Source organism: Apteryx mantelli, chromosome 2 (genome assembly GCF_036417845.1).
Source record: "Apteryx mantelli isolate bAptMan1 chromosome 2, bAptMan1.hap1, whole genome shotgun sequence".
Classification (NCBI taxonomy): domain Eukaryota; kingdom Metazoa; phylum Chordata; class Aves; order Apterygiformes; family Apterygidae; genus Apteryx; species Apteryx mantelli.
In genome coordinates, this window is record NC_089979.1 from 12,864,953 (window position 1) to 12,881,042 (window position 16,090).

The window sequence follows — 16,090 nt, forward strand, 5'->3', positions numbered from 1 at the left end:
TAATTGCAAAAAAGCTTGGCTTTATTTGAAAATGGCTGAGCTGCTTGTTGTTTCCGGAAGGGGAGGAGGGGAGTGTTAATATTAGCTTCAAATGCTGAGCAATAAAACCAGATTTATGTCACCTCTAGCCCTAAGGGAAACCGAGTTTGTATTAAGCTGACAAAGCTAGGTGGCATGCATTAATAGTGTTCAAACGCAAACAAAGGCCTTGGGGGTGGGGAAGAGACAGTCGTGTGCACATTCTCAAGAAAATCTGAGGTAGAATAAAGGTTCAAAACCTAAGAGGAGGTTATTAGGTTCCTTTCCACATCTAGGTCTGTTTTACTTTTTTTTTTAAATATTGTAATTAAACAGTCAGGATCCCACTGTCACAGGTATGTGCCAACAGATCTACTCAAACCCAAATGAGCTTCCAATCTGTTCCAATCAATTCCAAACCCAATGAGTTTCCATCTGAAACCATTCTGCTGTAAGCCAGGCTTCAGCTGGAACACTGATTATTTTCAAGAAAGTAACAAATGAAAATATTGGTCTCACTTCATCTAACCTCTCAGCCAATGATTTATACAGTTGACAGAAACAGGTCAGACATCAACCTTATGTTCCCAAAAGTGTTGGTAAGCGCTTTCAAATATCCAAAAGCTAGTAGGAAAACACAAGACAAGTACTAGCTTAACCTTCTGCAGAAGCAGGCAATGATTCACACTTGTGTTGTACAATTTGAAATTTGCATTATCTATCTCAGTCAGACTGCACTGAAATATCTTAGCTGGGACACACCATTTTCTTACGTACTTTGTCTAGATACCACCCCATGGTTTAAAAGATTAAGGACATGCTTTGTTAAAACAGAGCTCCAAGGCTAGAGTTCTCCCTTTCTGGGATACTGGCATCACTCCTAGAACAATTTACTGGAAGCTACTGGGCCAGTGTCTGACCTCAGGGAAAGCTGTCAAGCTTAAATTGTGGCTGTGAAGGAAGGAGCAGCTTCTTGTATTTTCCCTTAGAGTTTAATAACAAGGTTATGGAAAAAAGCTACACTAAAATAGGGGTTTTCTTTTGATAAAGGTGCATTTCCGGAGAATTGCATGCCTATGGGGAAAAAAAGATATTCTGAGGATATTCAGTAGTCTTGCATGTTACAGTAACAAGGTGACATTTTATTGCTATGCCCAAGAAGACAAAACTATTGCATGTGAAGGATTCTGCACATGGTTTAACCTACACCACGGTTTATTTGTAAACATGTTACATGTGCCAATAATTTAATTGAACACAGACTTTGTACAATTCAATATATAATATTAACAGTGTCACACTAGAAGATGTCAACTGTATTCAGTCACAGTCATACTTTAAAACCTTCAAAATACAAATCATTAGGAATACCAAACAAGAAAATAAAGGAAGATCTGAGAACAATGATGGACAGGAAAAGAGAACTGTGAAATAACAGGAATCATGATCAAAAAACCTGAAATCGAACAAAATATGCCTTCTAGTTGGCTCCTAAACATCTTCAGGTAAATCCATCTAGAATTAATACTAGTTGGGTTATGCCTAAGCACAAAGCCGATCTCTCTTTTGCAAGTTAAAGAGAGATCTTGCTGAATGCAGAAACTTAAAATAGCTTTAAAGTGTTGTAATGAACATGATTTTTCCCACTGTCAATAAAACTATCTGAAGAAAAGAAATTTATTTCATTTGCCTTTATTTGAAATACAATATAAAATAGATTCTTTTGGTATGAAGATCTTTGAGATCTTATTTTTTACACCACATTTAAAACAAGTCACATACATTGACTAAAGCCTCTGGACCATCCCAAACACTGGAGCTGTAGTTGAGTTTTCAGGTATTTTATGGACTTCTTTGGTTGCAATCTATTCAGTAAACTTCAGATATGCAGACTTGAACATTTAAGCTCCTAAATTCATTCACCGAAGCACCTATTAAGAGTGGCTTGAGTTCTAAAAACTGCAACGTATCTGCAATTCTCACCATTAACTGTAAGATTTATGGGTATTAAACAATTCTGAAAAGCAGACTAGTTTTATTTAAGAAGTTTAAACAACCTAATAACAAAGTTGCAGCCAATAACAGTGAAGGATATGCAGTGAGGAGAACAAAAATTTTTCATCCATTTCCAAACTTCCATACAACAGATTTAACTTGCACTATCACTACTGTATTTACTTTGTATAGACAGTGTGCATGGCAACATTTCCTACAACATGCCAGATTAGCTCATCTATTACAGCTCACTGTAGCATTTAAAGTAATGTCTACAGTATTGAAAGCGTAAACCATCATCTAGTGTAAACCATCATCTACTTTTAGTTCTAGATACTGACTAAATCTCCATATAACAATTTTCATGGTAAATCTGCTTTCTGTGCCATTTCCCCTAAACTAACATTTATTTCCTCTTTAATTTCCTTTGATGGAAATAAGACAATCAGCAACTTAAAAAAAATACAGAGAGTACACACTTCCTGTACAAAAGTCACTGTAGTGTAAATAATCAACTTTATATAATCAAGTTCTTTATGTAGAATACTAAGTTCAGCTACTGTTGGTAAAATATAAAAAAAGAAAGAGATGTAAGAAAGAGTAGCACTGAGCAAACTGAAGTACTACAGACTTCCAGTTTCTTCGAGTGCAAGTCTCACACTTACACTTTAGGAATGTATATAAACCAAAAGAGAAAAGAAGAATGGAATTTTCACAGTTCTAACTGATGTCACTGTATTTTGCTATTATGGTACATTTTTCCTTTTCAAACTTACATCATGTTTTTTCTTACAGCCAAACAGAACAGGATACAAACCCAAATGTTGCCATTCTTCTCCTGGCTATGTTCCAGCATCATGTATGCTACAGATTCTTGGTCCGTTACATAGTGTAGACTAGAAATGACAGGATGGTTAAGTCTTATTTTTAATTATGACTATTTAAAATAATGGAGGTTCCAGTAAAGAGGAGAGATGGCAGAGTACTTTTAGAAACTGGTGTTAAAACTCTTAATATTCTACACCTCTTGTTCTCCTGGTATGCTAGATGGGACAGATTTTTTTTTAAGCTGGCAAGAAATTATAAACAAAATGATCTTATGCTACATAAAATCATTCCCCTGCAAGTAGAGCCTGAACATGGTTTTAGGTGAAATACCTCAGCATCAATGGTTGTCATCATGAACGGCTAACGGTTCAAGGAAAACAGATTCAGAGAAGTCTCTGCCTACAGATCATCTACCGTTATCTTCCTTTGCTAACGACATTCATGTGAAAATCAAGAGCTCTGTTCTTTCAGTCAAACATTAATCAATAGGAACAGATCTATTTATCTGCCTTAAAGTCAATTTATGACATCAAGCATTTTTCACAGCAATCATCACCAGCTTCAAATAACGAGGGACTACTTCCAGTGTGCTCAAATCTCTGAAAGTCCTTGTTTCATACAAACAAAGAGCAATACAAATCCATTATCATACAGAGCCTCATGAACAGAGCCAACCAGTTCAACTTTCCGTAATTCCAGACCTCCATTAAATTATGCCAAAGATGAAACAGCACCACTCATTTTCAAAGTGGCCTTAAGTCATCAGCAGGACATTGAGTTTGCACCAACTCAGCCTTCTATAAGCATCAAATCCCTTCCTATTGTGCTGATTTGTCAAGGCCTCAGTGTTAAGCTGAACTACATAATTCAACAATTCTTAATGCCCCATATCACCATGGTACATTTTTTAAACAGTTGGTATCACTGAGCTTTCAGAGGAAGAGCCAAATATCTTTCCTTTATAGAGAAAGATTTCAGTAATACAGTACAAAACTAAACAGAATTTATGTCTGAGTAACGAACATAGAAAACTACTATTGCAATTTTGTGGTGACAGCATAGAAATTTAACAATCATCAGAAAGCCTAGAAAGGGCGTGTTTAGTTATAAAAGAAAGATTGTCTCAAGATAAAAATACAGTGCTGACAGCTAAAAAGCTCTCTGTTGCAGCAAGATATGCAGTAATGAGTAACACGTTCTAGACAGTTTAAGCATTTCCCCAATACTGCAACACAAGATGTTTTTGTAACACTACTTTTACATGGATTATGCTGCAGCAGCAGTACACTTCTTAGTGGTTGGCACTATAAATTAACTGTAATTGAAGAAAGGCATTTAGTGATCAATGCACGAGAATCCCTATTTATTTGACCTGCTCCTTAGTTGCGGTTGAAATAAAAACTGAGGAAGGGGACCGTCCATTCCATTCAGATAATACACCTTCTTTGAACATGAGATTCTTCGCAGGAAGTGGAACACCCATATCTGCAGAAGTAGGCTGCAAAAGTGAACTTGAAGAACCAGGATCAGGAAACTGATCCAGCGTTGAAATACCTTCCTAAAAGCAAAAGGAAAAAACGCAGGGTCTTAAGAACAAAGAGAGAAACAAAGAAGGATTTAAGAGCTTTAATATGACAGGCTCATCTAATCTGCTGATATATTATTTAGTGTTTCTGAAGCGTTACTTTAATCCAATGAACGTCAAATCTTTATGGAGGTAAAAGCAGAATAAACAAAGGAAAGTATGAAGTAAGCATATATTTGCCTCCACTACATCTGCAAGTGTGCTATTTGGGTTCAAAGAAGCCTTCAGGGAAATTTGAGGCTTAAAAATGAAGGGAAGACTTGGCAAAAATACATTCCCATTATCAAAAAGCATCTAGTGATTTCACTACACCCCAATCCAGCTCTTTGTGAAATGAAGCCACAACCAAGAGTTTGTTAATTTGTTTACGTGATAAAGCTATTCAACTGACTACAATAGTATTTAAGAGAACTACATCCTTCTCTCCCAGTGCTAGACTCTCTTTAATCCTTTGAAAGAGAGTCTGGTCTGCAAGGAAGAACAGTCCTTGGATTTGCCTTCAACTGCCCTCCACAAAGAGGGCTCACATATAGTCTTACTCTTGCCCTTGACTGTAGTCTTTTCCTTCAGGCTGTCCTCTTACAGTCAAAGTAACCAGCCTTTATATCTGAAATTCTCCAGTATCATTTTGACACAAATGGTCTATCAAAAAGAGAAAGCCTAAAACGGAACTTCCTTTTTTTAATCTGGTGTTCTTTGAGTCATACTGACATGTATGCAAACTTCTCAGGGCAGCAACTGTATCAGCCTGAGCATGCTAAGCACTGCCACTTACCTTGTGCTAAGAGGCATACACATATTTGCAGGCACTAACTCGACCATATTAAGTTTGTTTTTCTCAGCTTAAAAATCACTTCTTCATTTTTTATATATACATATGTGTATATTAATACAAATATAATTAATATAAATATACACACCCACAAGTACACACATATACAGACACATACATATACAGACACACACACATACACACAAATATATATACATATATGTGTGTGTGTATATATATATATATATATATATATATATATATAAAAAAATCTCAGAGATAGCATGTGTGTCTCAGAGATTAGGACAGGAGTCATTTAAAACTGTTTGACAGATGGCTTCAAGGTTCAAACCTACTGGGAGTCTTCAATATTCCTATCTTCAATAGGAGGAGGAAGTTTCATGGTCACATCACCCATAACACTATCTGGTCAAGTTACCTGCAAGTTACTTATCTTTCTAATAAGATAGAATTTTAGACAGAAGTAACACAAAACATAAGCAACTAGTTTTACTTTAGTCCACTTTACACGCAGACACACCTTGCTAGCACACAGTGCCATACAAAACTGTAGCAGCTACAGGCTTGCATAGCAACTAAGCAGAAATGCCAAGGCACCTATTCTCTATCCATGCTCTTAAAAATCCTCCCAAATAGGGTAAGTAGCTTTACTTATTAATACCCATTCATCACAAAGTGCTAGAGGCTCTTAGGACAAGTGCAAAAGTATAGTGGTATCAAATTTATGTTAATGTATTTTATTTTTTCTTAGGGAACACAGTTGACTTAAAATGCAGGTAGCATCTAAGAATAGTAAGTAGATCTATACTCTGCAGTGCTCTCCCTGATGTACTAGGAAGCGATCAAGCAACCATCAGAGCAGGCTGTGTGTTATATTAGGAAGAATGAAGAACAATTTTGCTGTGCAAGTTCCATACGAAAACAACAACACTAATTACAAACAAGATACAACCACAGAAGTTAAGAGACAAAGATTAAATAAAACCGGAAAGGAGGTAGGGAAATACTCTCCTTTAGTTACCAGTAAAATTTCAGAGTTTGATAGTGCTCTTAATACTGTTACCACTTAAAGAAAAAGCAAATAAACCAAATCATGTATGTTTCCACACAGCAAAGAGTAGCAAGGAGTAGGGCAAAAAGGGATGACAGACCTTACAGAATGATTTACAGCTCGACTGTTCTTCCTTACCTGGAATGAATGAACAAAATTAAGGACCTGTAGAGACAGCTTTCTACTGGAATGTAAGAGTTTTTGAAGGCTGTCAAAAATGAAAGAGGAGAAAAGGCATGTACAAATAAAGCAAATAAAAAGTGCACACCATCAATACCCAACCTTTCAAGGTGCCTAAATATTACTAAGGAAAAAAGTATCGAGGTAAATAACTCAAAAATAACTTGTGGTACCTAACATCATGTGACAAAATTTTGTCACATTTTTGTGACAAAACCTTCACAGTAGTTCCTAGTACTGATAATCAGTGTGAACAACTGGTAAGATTTTTAGGTTTTGTTCTCACCTTTCTTCTAGTTAAGATATCCAATAGAAGTGAGCTTTACAGAAAGATATACACAGATTTACTTATACAGTTAGTAAGTAGTCACAAAAAAAGTCACAAAATTTTGTATTCATAAAGAAAGCTTGATGATAGTGTTATCACTGAAAAAAAGATGCTAAGTAAACCTCAAACCATCTGCTCTCGAGTCTAGTCATGAGAACGTTATTCTCCCTATTATTTATACTGTGCTGAAATGAAACTAAAAACTGCAATTGAAAAATGTTAATTTACATAAGACGTTAATATATTAGACTTCTTTATGTCTCATTCTCATCTAGAAGAGTCTAGTAAGAAGTGGTCCTTAGTTAGCATGCTAAGAGGGGGGTTATCAGCACACTTAAAAGTCAACTAATGTAGTAAAATTTCTGAGCCATGTTTTCATGGAAGCCTTATTTTGGTCTCTAGCACCATACCCTGGAGGGAGGTGGGGGATGGAAATCAATGGATGCTCACTGTTGGAAAACAGTAATCTTTCATAAAGAAAAGTTACAGTCAAAAACAGAAGTTACCTTGACCATAAGCCAGCACAAAGCTTAGCAAATAAGATAGTAAAAGCAAAGAAAATTTCCACAAGAACTAAATGAATTTTACATCAAAGCTTTATGAGGAAGTTTTTTTGGGGAAAAAAGAAAGTCTGTGCTAGGCCAGTAAAGGGAAATGAGCAGGAAGGTACCCCCAAAGTGCTTCTTTCTGAGCTGTGTATTGACAGTTTACCACAAATAATTCATTTTCACCTTGCAAATACTACAAAAACAGACTAATCTTTACACTACAGCTGGTATCTTTGAGCCTAAAAGTGACACCACCTGCCAACACACTAGAATTCAGTTACTCTATCAAACTTAGCTCAGTTCTGCTCTTAGAGTTGTAGGAATCATTTTTTGCAGAAGCTCTGAACGTAACAGATGCAACCTGGTAAACCTGTAACAATGCTCACCTTTCTTTTCTACATAATCCGTGAGTGGCAATTTTTCTGCAGACTTTCTGATTTAACTCAGAGCTGAAGAGTGGAATGCCAAAGCATAATTCCAGGGGAACCCATTCCAGTTCTGTTGTGGGTACTACAGGATGAAAAGCAAGAGACAACCAAAGTTCAAGAAAAGACAAACCAAAAATATTGATCCCAGAATTGGTTCTCTCAGATCAGGAATCTGTTGGACAGCTCACACTTTTGAAGACAGTAGCCTCATTTACTGAGCTGCTCAGAGATTTAAGGGAATCTTGAATTTTAAGAAGAACAGTGTTGCACTAACTCAGATAATATCAAGTAGCATAATGTGTTCAGATCCTTAAAGACAAGATTTCTGATTGGACTAAAAACTTAGTCAGTACAAGCCTTTTGTAATGTTTTACCTTCAGGGCTTTGCTTGACTGCAGAATCCATTGAAGTGTCTTCTATCACCATCTCAAATGATTCTGTACTCCCATTTACATCAGATCCTGATGCTAGTTCAGCCTCTCCTAGAGGTAAGGCAATTCTTACATAAATATTTAGCTGACATAGGGTTAGTTACTGCCTGACATAAGGAACTTCACAAATTTTGTGCAAATGTGATACATCTATAAAGCTAGAGAAAGGGATATGGAGAAACACAGGACCTTTACTGATTTTAGGACTAAAAAGAAGCTTAGAAATCCTCAACACACTCATGAAAGATAAAGTTCTGGTATATAAAAAGGACACAGTTTACTTTTAATGCTTTGAAATGATTTTTTTCTCTTCCTTTGAATGTTCTAGTTCAGTAATTTTCAGCCACTCTTTGGCTGTTTCTGAACTACTCACACAGGATAATTAAGAAATAAGTCTATTGCTAAGAGATTTACACTTAAGATGGGTTCCTAGATGTGTTTGAAGATATTTTGTGGACTTCTAAATCAAAGAATTGCAATCCTTCATTTAACTTTGCTGAAGTGATTGCATGTGAATTAAAGAAACACAGATGAAAAATACTGGTAACTAACCTCTTCCATCAGAAGCATCACTCAGCTTTCTGTTAGCCTGCCGACTTGTAGGGTTCAACATAGTGACATAGCCACAAAAATGCTGCAGATCCACTTTGTTTCTCAATATTCTCAAAGCTGTATGAATGCCCATGTTCACACGAGAGAAGTCTAGTAGAAAAAAACATATTCCAGTTTACCTTACAGGAAGCCTCCTCCATACCCATATAGTTCACCTCCAGGCAAGGCTAAATTTTTATTGTCTGGATTTCTCTCTCCTGTAATGCTCCAACCTAGTGATCACACTGGGGGGTCTGGACAATACATAACTGAACACTGTCTTACCACACCAAATGCTAATTACTACCTTATATTACAGTAAAATTGTGGAGGAGGAAGAAAAAGTACGAACTGAAGATAATCTCTCTCAATCTCTTTCTCACACACACACGCACTTATTCAGCAGAGATGGCAAAGTTCAGCTAGAACCCACTGATATCTAGCTCTTCCAATGCCACAGACTTTTATAGTAAACTCTATCAAGAGACAGGCTCCACAGGTTTAAATTTTTGTTACAGTACAATATTAGAGGGAAACAACCATAATACAACACTATTAGAGTTACAATAACCAAATTGTTCATGCTAGAAGGAATGGCAAGTTAGAGATCCTATCTTCAAGATTTTCCACCTAGCATCAAGTTAGAATAAAGATTGACCAGAGATAGCAAATATAAAGGTAATTACTTTTGAGCTTTTTAAAAAAAACAAAACTAAACTAAACTAGGAAATCAGCTTTATTTCTAATTGGCCTAGATTTTTAAGCGGTAGCTTAAATAGTTTTAGATTATTTAGATAATTTTAGATCTAAAAGTTCACACTTTTATGAGAACTCTCAGCTGAGAAGGCTATGGCCTCAGCTATCCAAAGCTTGTGCCCTACTCACCAAGCAATATTTCAGAATATTTTAATCCCTGACTTTCAAAATCAGCTGAGCTAGGCAGACCTTGAAGGAAAAGAAGATTTTGATAGGACAGCTCTTCCTGGGGAGGAAAAACTCCCTCCACAGTAGCTCCTAGTACTACTCGTCAACATGAACAATTGGTAAGATTTTCAGGTTTTGTTCTCACCTGTCTTTGGTTAAGATACTGAAAAGAAGTGAGCCTTACAGATAGATGTACAGTAGACTTACTTATACAGTTAGTAAGTAGGCACAAAGAAAGATGCTTCAGGAAACTACTTTTTTACCTCTATGCTGGGAAAGAAGAGGCACCAGAAATCACATTCTAATTAGGACAGTGAACGTAGGAAGGAGGAGACTGTATTTCTCTAAATTCAGAGCAGACTTGGCAGCAATTTAAACATTCTTTCAATTTGCTCGTCCAGCTTGGATTGTAATTATGAGAAAATTTGTATTTAAAGAATTATTGCGATCTTGCACAACATCAAGAAAAGTAAACACTGTGGTGTAGAGATCACATTCAAGAAAGACAGTTACCTGCCTGCTGCTCAGCTTCATCAAATGGAAAAGGTATATGCATGGTTTCCCCCATTCCGTGCATGCCATGTCCCTGAACATCAAGAAATTTAGATCAGCAACAGAAAAATATATTCATCAGCCTAGCTTTGTTTTACTTGTGCTCCCTTTTAAGGCAGACTATCAGTCAAGCTGATAAAACAAACAAACAGACCAAAGTGATATTTATATATTAAAGCTCTCAGGTTAGCTGAAATAAATAAAATCAAATACCCTACCCTTCCCACCAAATGAATGAGAGTAAATGCAATGAAATTAAACTTCAGTAAAGAGTAGCAATTTTTCTCTACAAATATTAGTTGCAAACTAAGTTCATTATCACTGTGCATTTCAAAGGAGCAAAATAATGGAATTTCCATCCCTAAGCATGGAAGATTTTTGAGCAATCAAGGCTGTTACAAGTGGGCCTTAGAGAATGTGCAATTTTACATTTGTTACGATATTCAACATCCATTTATTTGAATGACTAATTCTCCAAGAATTCACCTGAACTGATAAAATAGAAAAAGCCATTTAATTTCCCCCAAATAATAAGACAAACCCACTCTATTTCTGAGGTTTCTGATAGAGCATGTTTTGCTTTTCGCCAATGCACTCACGAATTATTTGAGCTGTATTGTACTGCAAGAGCTGAATATGAAGCTCTCTGAAAAAGCGTATTTTTTACATAACAGTACATACCAAGCTACCTTGTTCTACTCCCTGCAAGTCTTCGCCAAAGTTAAATAAAACACATACTAGCAAAGAGCCGCTATCAGCATCACCCCAACACGAAGTTGTGTTATAGTCCAAAACACCTATTTGCACAAGTTTGATATGTATAGTTTCACATACATATATATGTATGTGTGTATATATACATATATATGTACATGTATGCAAAAGTAAAACTAAGAATTATCTTGCTTATCAGTAACTGGCCTTTCAGTCAAGCTTACTGGCCACATTGTTTTGCATCCACGGTGGATTCATTTACAAAACCATTCTTTACCACCATTTAATCAGAGCAGCACCAGCTACAGAAGCTAAACACATTTTTTCAGGTTTTGACAAAGAAATGCAGCTCTCCTATATTCTTAATACCCCCTACTGTGTAACAGCTTTACTCAAAATTACATGTTTTCATCATTTATAGAGAGCATTCTGTACCTGAATTAGAACAGCAGAATGTGTTAAAGCATCATTCAACATTGTGAGCACATTCGAAGTAGGAACTACTCCCGGGTCATGACCCCAAGACGTTATTAGTAAGCGATCATAACCCTAGAAGACAGAAATTAAGACTATTTACAGTAGTAACGGATTACCCGAGCATATAAAGTGAAATACTACAGTTAGGTTAATAGCATATTGTTACAATTAGGAAGTTACCACAGGTAGCTACAATTCTATAGTGTTATACTTGGTACCAAGGACCACTCATGGTCATATTCCTGGTAAAGACAGAATTTCGCCAACCTCAAAGTTAAGATGCTAGTTTGAACAGGTGGTATCTGTCACCAGTCCCTGTAGAACTATGTGGCCATCGCAGCAGTCTCCTAGCAAATAGGAGATGAAAATAATCCCACTTAAATTTAAAAGCAAAATATATACCAGATAAAACTAACATTGTCAAAAAGAGAGCAAAGATTTATCAAACCCAAAAATACCGATCTGAGAGGGAGGGACAGGGAGAGAAAGACACTGAGTAGGAAGCAATTTCCACTTCTTAGTTTTCAAGATTGAATTCTTTTGTCTCTCTGCAAGAGTTCTAGAAGTGCCTTGACAGTTCCCTAAGAAAATGACACTGCAAAATAGTAGCAGGAAAAAAGCATTCATGTCTGTACACAGAGGAAAAAAAAAGTCTCCAGTAAATTCATGGTAATACAGAATGTGAGATCATTTAGCACAAGAAAATCTGATCGATTCATCAGCACACTGAAAAGTCAGTTCAGTAAGGAAGTTTTTCGAGGCTACCACTTGAACACTTTTTATTAATAAAAGGGCACAATCCATACGTTTACCAGCAGTTTAAACTACTGATAAGACTAAAGTTGCAATCAAGTCGTTCTTCAACAGCCTTATAAAAATGCTTTCTGCTCTAGAAGCCTAGATTCAGTGTTACTTTAAAATATGTCTTAGAAATAGGGAGTATCAGCATTTTTTAAAATCAGAAAGGTCATGAAGGGTAAGGGAAGAAACAAAGAGACAGATATAAGAGATATGAGAAATACATCCACAAATCCAAGAGCCAGAGATGGCTGCTGATGTAGGTACATCTAAGAACGCACATCCTTCTCTGAATGTCTCCATATCACTCTCGTGTTTAGCTTTTCAAGCATCTACTCAGAATGAAGTGATGAAAACTGTAGACACCTGCCTCCAATTATAAATTCAAACTAAATTACTTTATGAACTCTGTCACGATCAATGAGACCCACAGCCTGCTAAGAACTTTGCAGCCTTACAAATCAAAGCCAAGAGATATTATGACTTTTAGTTCAGACAAGTTTAGAAATACCCATGGCCACTTCTACCTAGGTTTGCCTAGGATACAGAACAGCTAATGGTACTCCTTTGTGGCACATTTGTCATTATTAGCATCTCTGAGGGACAGAACAGGAGGAGGTCTTTCAGGCATGAGTTGGACAAGTCTATACCGCCTTGTGGAACTCCTTGCCAAAGGCCTGTAGGGATGCTGTAAAGCTAGATGGATTCAAGGCTGGGGGGAAGGAGGTTGAGCAACTGGACAGTGCACAGATAAGAGTTCCAGTGACAGCCTCTAAGCATACAATATCACATACAGTTCAGGAAGTTCTCTGACCAGAAAATGGGGAGGCTGGAGAAATCTTAAGACTAAATACTATATATCAGGCTTCTTCCTAGGAACCTACTTACAGCCACTGCTAGAGACGGGCTACTGGGCTAGGAAGACCTTTTGTCTAATCTAGTGCAGCCTTTACTAAATTCTTGTGTCATTTAAACTGCAGGGGAAATTACAGTCTAGAACTTCAAAGTCTCCCTCTCAGATTTTGACAGCTGGCAAACCAGGAGTGATCAGCTTGGCCATCCTCCAAACCAAGCAAAGCTGTGTGTTCCAGCAGGAAGCGAGGGTGTCCTTTCCTATACAGTACTAGGAAGAACACCACATACTATGCCTCTCTATCTTTTGCTCCAGGTTTTCCACATCTTTGTGACCCACTTGGGGGGTAGGGGAGGGAGGACTCACAAACACTATTCACAATGACTGCAGTACCACATTTTACATTACAATTGAAAGGAGTGGCACCAAACACACTGGAGTTGCAATGTGACAAGAAAAGAGACAGAAGTAGCATTCTTTGTTCAAGAGCCTAAAAGAAAGCAAAACAAGATTCTGCATAAACTTGCTTCTAAGGAAGCCAAACCATCTACAGTAAGTTATACCTCTGACTTCAACTGTTATCCCTGAATGCTTTAGTGTACAGCATACCTCTGAAACATTTGGAAAAGGGAGGGAGAAGAAATCCATGTATACAGTACCTGAAAAATTTCTGGGAGTTTTCGAAGACGGGTTCCTTTAGAGAGCAAGAGAGAGGGTGGTCCTTGTCCAGTTATATGGTAAATATACAGTTTGAACCAAACTGAACTGACTTCTGGTATTGCAGGTCCAATATGCTGCAGAGAGATTATCCAAGAAATTGGAAGGAGCCTGAAACTGCAACTTTTAAATGTACAGATGTAATTTAAGAATCAACCATTTTAAAAATATATATAAAGCTAGTTTTACAGCACAGGGGTTTAACTGTATTAATTTACCCTGCTAAGTAAAGATGGTATCCTAGGTACTTAGCCCAGTATTGGAAGACTCTCTACAGGAAGATGATAGTAAGGTAGTTCTAAGAATATGAATTCAAGCACAGAATATCTGTCATTGAGCAGATATATTGTTAACAGATTAAATAAACTGAATGTAATAAGCATTCACATTTTAATTCACTAAACACTTATTTTTCAGATGAACTGCAATACTATTCTGCATGCTAATAATTAAATCTTTTTAAAAGGGGCATCATCAGACTTTTCTAAAACAAAGCTACTAAGAAGGTATGATAGTATTAGATTCCGGGGTTTTTCCCCAGTATTTTTTCACCTGGGGTGTACAGCTGCTAATAGGTCGAATTTCATTGGTGAGTGGTGCCATGGAAACCAGCAGAGTATAATTTTTGTTGAGAACTCTACTGCAGGTAGCTGGATCCAAGCCGAGCAAACTTTCACATCGTAAGAGATCCAAGGGAAACCCTATGTTAAGAATGCAAGATTCTTAAATCATCAGTTGAGATGAAGCATACAACCCAAAATATTACTTCAGATTTTCCATTCTCCCCTCCTGAGCCATGAATGCAATATTTTTCACAATTAAGTTTTAAATTTACAGATTTATTCAAATTCACCTCAATTTTAGAAATCCCAGTCATACGGACTTTTCTGGCACAGAACTACCACTTGCTCCTCTCTAACAGATCCCAGGAAACAAACACACACAGATATATTGATGAAATTAGACAGACAAGATCTTAAAAGTATCTCCCTATATTAGAAGAATATACTCCCTTTCATGACTTGGAAAACATTTCTCTGCAGAAACAACTCTGCCTGAATAAATGGCAACTTCTTTATTATAGTCTTTGGAACTGGATGATTTGAAAACAATCCCTTCCTCAAGTTCAGCTCATCTCGCCTTTGGTAGCTTTAATCTGTTGCTCCAGACATAAGTCCATGCCTGTGCAACTGGATCTGTCCTTCAACATACAAACAAAATACTGCAGGCTCAAAGGATGATGAAATGTGATGTTTTGGCTTCAATTTTTTTTTTAACTGCTTTCTGAAATATCAACTTGATCAGAAAGCTAAGAGTCCATGGCAGATAAGTAAACAAGCTTAAAAGTATTTCCTGATGAGAAAGTGTTCACAGTACCATTATTTGGTTGATCAGACTGCACAGCTTGTGCCCCTAGGTCTTTATTATGCCGCAAAAACAGTATTGTGTTTCTCAGTGTAAGTGCGTGATCAAAGTACCGCTGTGCTTCCCCTTCACCTGTGCTTTGAACCTAAACAAGAAGCAGAATAAATGTACACAAGTGGCACATTATGTAATTGATGCTTATATAAACAAACAGAAAAATTAACAAATCAGCATTTTAAAGCTCTGTAATTGCATAACAACTCTGCAGCTTACAGGCAAGCATGAGTTACAGCAACTATTAAGTGAACAGTGACTCTTAGCCACAGCTAAGTCAAACAGTCAAAAGCACACAAAGACAGCATCTAAAAATTAGAACGATCGCTCAGTCTTTAAGTAAAAAGATATCAGCCTTTAAATGTTCAGTCATTGTGGCCGGTAAAAAAAAAAAAAAAAAAAAAAGATACTGTAATTAACAGCACAGTCCTTCTACATAATTTAAGAACAGCAGAATTATCTTAAAAAGAGGATAGGTTAAACATTCCAGCAAATAATGGTCAATTTCTTCTACAAAAAACATGTGCACCACTTCAGAAATATTAACATCTTACCAAAAAGAAAGTGATTTCCATTTAGCAAGCCCTAATGGAGGTATGCATATACACAGACTTGGACAAATGCAGTTCTTGAACTCACGCCACATTCGCAGTGCATCCCTGAAAACCACTGCAGGCATAAATGCCAGGAATAAGCAAAATTTTAACTGAGCCACTTGGATTCAGTACGGTCAAGTTTGTGTTCCTATTGTTGTATTGCTAAAAGAGGTTCCTAAGGCAGTCGTACAAAGGAAAATATTGTGAGGTTTTTTTTCTCCCTTTACACTTAAGCGCTGAAAAAAAAAATCTGGCTACACATTT

At 36.8% G+C, this 16,090-nt stretch overlaps 1 protein-coding gene across 4 annotated transcripts in view; it reads right to left on the reverse strand.

The window, feature by feature from the left end:
* Positions 1–1,215: 1,215 nt before the first annotated feature.
* The window catches only part of FAM91A1 (family with sequence similarity 91 member A1), a 30,785-nt gene continuing 15,910 nt past the window's right edge, over positions 1,216–16,090 (reverse strand). The window contains exons 15-24 of one of the 4 annotated variants that reach the window (XM_067290181.1): positions 15,189–15,321; positions 14,364–14,512; positions 13,754–13,888; positions 11,402–11,515; positions 10,214–10,286; positions 8,738–8,887; positions 8,129–8,236; positions 7,713–7,836; positions 6,409–6,478; positions 1,216–4,399 (exon numbers count right to left, since the gene is read on the reverse strand). In XM_067290181.1, coding sequence (XP_067146282.1) covers positions 4,205–4,399; positions 6,409–6,478; positions 7,713–7,836; positions 8,129–8,236; positions 8,738–8,887; positions 10,214–10,286; positions 11,402–11,515; positions 13,754–13,888; positions 14,364–14,512; positions 15,189–15,321 — 1,251 coding nt within the window. In that variant the 3' untranslated portion in view covers positions 1,216–4,204. The remainder of the gene's footprint in view (positions 4,400–6,408; positions 6,479–7,712; positions 7,837–8,128; positions 8,237–8,737; positions 8,888–10,213; positions 10,287–11,401; positions 11,516–13,753; positions 13,889–14,363; positions 14,513–15,188; positions 15,322–16,090) is intronic. The other 3 variants (XM_067290183.1, XM_067290182.1, XM_067290184.1) reach the window with 3 other exon arrangements.